The sequence below is a fragment of the Salvia miltiorrhiza genome, chromosome 2 (genome assembly GCF_028751815.1).
Source record: "Salvia miltiorrhiza cultivar Shanhuang (shh) chromosome 2, IMPLAD_Smil_shh, whole genome shotgun sequence".
Lineage (NCBI taxonomy): Eukaryota > Viridiplantae > Streptophyta > Magnoliopsida > Lamiales > Lamiaceae > Salvia > Salvia miltiorrhiza.
In genome coordinates this window covers 10,553,671-10,557,117 of record NC_080388.1, presented here as the reverse complement: position 1 = coordinate 10,557,117, position 3,447 = coordinate 10,553,671, and the positions used below count along the sequence as shown (strand labels likewise).

The 3,447-nt window shown below is 38.8% G+C and overlaps 1 protein-coding gene across 1 annotated transcript; it reads left to right on the top strand.

Moving 5' to 3' along the window:
• The first annotated feature begins 390 nt into the window (after positions 1 to 390).
• Positions 391 to 3,084, top strand: LOC131007983 (putative late blight resistance protein homolog R1B-16). The gene has a single exon (XM_057934890.1). It carries the CDS (start codon positions 391 to 393, stop codon positions 3,082 to 3,084), a length of 2,694 nt encoding a protein of 897 aa, XP_057790873.1.
• Positions 3,085 to 3,447: the final 363 nt, after the last annotated feature.

Below are 3,447 nucleotides of genomic sequence, written 5' to 3'. Positions count from 1 at the left end.
TAGGCGAAGCGCGGGTATGCAATAATTTTATCATTTATAGAAATTTTCTTCCAATTAAAGATTAGATTGACTGTGCTTTTCCGCAAAATATATGGGTGTTTCTGCAAATTTAGGAAGTAAATGGGGTCAAATTGGCTTTAGAAAATTTGGTGGGGTCCATTTATCATTGTTTGTCTTACATGAAGGCGTATCACGTCTGGGTGTAGCATAGAGTTTTCCCAGTGGATGGATCTTGGGGATGTACTGTCGAATGATGAAAGAAGAACAAAACAAGCATTGACTTGAGTAATTGAGCAAAGCACCATATCCACCCCCACAGAATATACACAGTTTCATATATTCATTCTTCACTCAAACTTGATAAAAATATCAGATATTAAAGATCCATCGATGGCAGCAGCTTTCGCAGCTCTAGTTTCTCTTCAGAATAATCTACGCCTCGTCCGCACTCACCCCACCCATTCCTTTTCCTTCGAAGAAGAACAGATTGAATCTCTTTGGGAAACTGTCAGTTTCTTGATCAAATTCATGAAAAGCTACGACAATTCTCATGGGGCCACAAAAGAAGCTGCAGAAGCTCTAGAGATACGAATCGCGCGTGCAGCTCAAGCTGCTGAAGATGTGATCGAATCACATATAGTGGATCAGATTCGCAGTGGAAAAACAAGATCGAAAACAAGATCACCTCGTTTCCTGCTGGATCTGCAGAAAGTAATACAAGACATGGATTATATGAGGAGAAAGGCTACCAATGTGAAAGCGCAGAGTGGAATTAATGAGGCAGATTCAGCAGCAGAAGTTATTTCATCAACGCCTCCCATGGCCTCCAAAAACAGTAGCATGGTGGGATTTGATGATGTCTTACATCAACTTTTGGATCAGCTCACCGGATTTCCCTCAAGTCGGCGAGTCATCCCCATCATAGGTATGGGGGGAATTGGTAAGACAACACTTGCCACAAATGCTTTTCAACATCCATTAACTGTGCATCATTTTGATGTTTGTCTTTGGGCTACAATATCTCAACAATATAGCGTTCAGAAAATTCTCATACAACTTGTGTCTTGTCTAAGAAAATCCATTAGGAAAAGTGTTGATGAATCCAGTAGCTGTGAAACTGTTGATGTGATTCGAGATGAGTTGTATAAGAGTTTATTTGGACGAAGGTATTTGATTATTCTAGATGATATGTGGAGTCTCGAAGCATGGTATGATATCAAAAATTTGTTTCCGGATACACACGATGGAAGTCGAATTGTTGTGACTACTAGGCACGCAGATGTGGGCAATCATTTAGGCGTTTCACATCTTACAATTGATTTTCTGGATGAGGAGAATAGTTGGGATCTATTTTGTCAAAAAGCATTTGCAGAGCAAGGTTGCCCTTCTGAGTTGGAGGAGTTGGGAAAGATGATAGTCGAAAAGTGCAAAGGACTTCCCCTTGCAATTGTTGTGGTTGGAGGCCATCTCAGAAAGTCCTCAATGACTCAAGAATACTGGGAGAATGTTGCACATCATATGAATTCAATTTTGGAATATTCTACAGAGAATGATGAGCAGTGCTTGAATGTATTATCTTTGAGTTACAGCTACTTGCCTGCTCGTCTTAAGCCGTGCTTCCTATTTTTGGGGGTATTTCCAGAAGATGAACAAATTTATGTGCCAGACGTTCTTAAATTTTGGATTGCTGAGGGCTTTATAGAATCTTCCAATAACACCCGCTTGGATGAGGCTGGACGGTATTACATAAGGGATCTCTCTGAGAGAAATCTCATTTTAGTTGATGGATGGGATTACAATGGAGAAGTTTGTATGATTAAAGTACATGATCTAGTTAGAGAACTGTGCCTAAAGATTGCCAAGACAGAGGAGTTTTTATCTGTGTTGGATACTCCACAAGCAATAAACAGGGAGCGCCGAGTTGTAATCAGTGGAGAAATTCCAGAGACAAAAACCTTTGATGCTCCAATCCGTTGTCTGATATGCGAAGGGGGTCGGCTATCGCATGACTTGAAATTGTTGAGAACAGTGCATGAGGTTGCTGCCTCATCAACAACTGACTCTATATTTCAGCAACTTAACTTGCGTTATCTTAAAGTTGATATTGATCAGAAGAGTCGTCCAAGTGTTTATCTTCCTTCATCAATATCGCTGCTCTGGAATTTGCAAATATTAAGAATTTGGGTACCCACTCATTCAACTGTGATTGCACCATATGAGATTTGGGAGATGGTACAGCTTAGGTATTTTGAGGTATATCCAGTTTGTCTTGTTGATCCTCTTCCTGTGGACAGATTAGACCAAGCAAATGACTTGGTTTTGAGAAATCTACACACACTTTCAATTGTAGAGAATTTGAGGTTTAGTGAAGAGGTTTGCAAGAGAATCCCCCATGTTAGAGAAATGCATTTGTCATATTGTGATGAAGCGAGTTCATCTTACTGTCCCTCCAATCTTGGCAACTTCCATGAACTGGAATATCTACTATTGAAATTCGATGGAAATTCAAAGTGGCATGATTTTTGTTTGAGTCTTACTTTCCCAAATTCACTCAAGTGGCTGTATTTAAGTGGTTGTGGTGTTGATTGGGATGAATTGACAATCATGGTTGGCTCGTTGCCCAATCTTGTGTGTCTTAAGTTGTGTCAGAATGCAGTGATTGGATCAGTATGGAGCCCTATTGAGGGGAAATTCCGACGCTTGAGACAGTTGGTGATTCTTGGTTGTGATGATTTAATCTACTGGAATGCAGAAAACTTCCATTTTCCAGTCCTCCGAAGTCTTCTTCTCAGAAATTTGCCTAAATTGGAAAAGTTCCCTTCTGGTATTGGAGAAATACCAACACTTGCTTTGATTCAAATGGAATTTTGTAGCGAATCTTCAAGCATTTCAGCAATGACAACATTGGTGGAACAAGAGGAGCAGGGGAATGAGGACCTTAAGCTTAAAGTTTTTTTCCGGGGCGATGAGAAAACAATAGAGAGCTTCAGCAAGAAGGTTCGAGAAGAGGGTCTTCAAAGCAAAAATCTCTCTCTCTACTGTCAAAATGTGAAGACAAGAGTTTTTTATAAGTTCAATTTTTAATTTTTAATTTTCTCCTTGTATTTTGCATAGCCTGTAACAAATTTAATTTTATTTGATTGTTTCTAATGTTTCATTTTTAGACGAACAAATTCGTACATATTTTACATAGTTTTCATATACTGGTTTAATTAGTTTTCTTATTTTATATGTTAAGAAGTGTTTATACCGTAATCCTCCCATATATATATATATATATATATATATATACATATGTTCGCGTTCAATGAAGAAGACGAACACGCCATGTACAACAAATTATAATGAACATATCAGTAATTTCGTTGAACATATACAACAATTTTAGGGGCTCTGGGGTCGAACCCCCTATATGTTCAACAATTATTTCCGTTGACCATGGCGTTA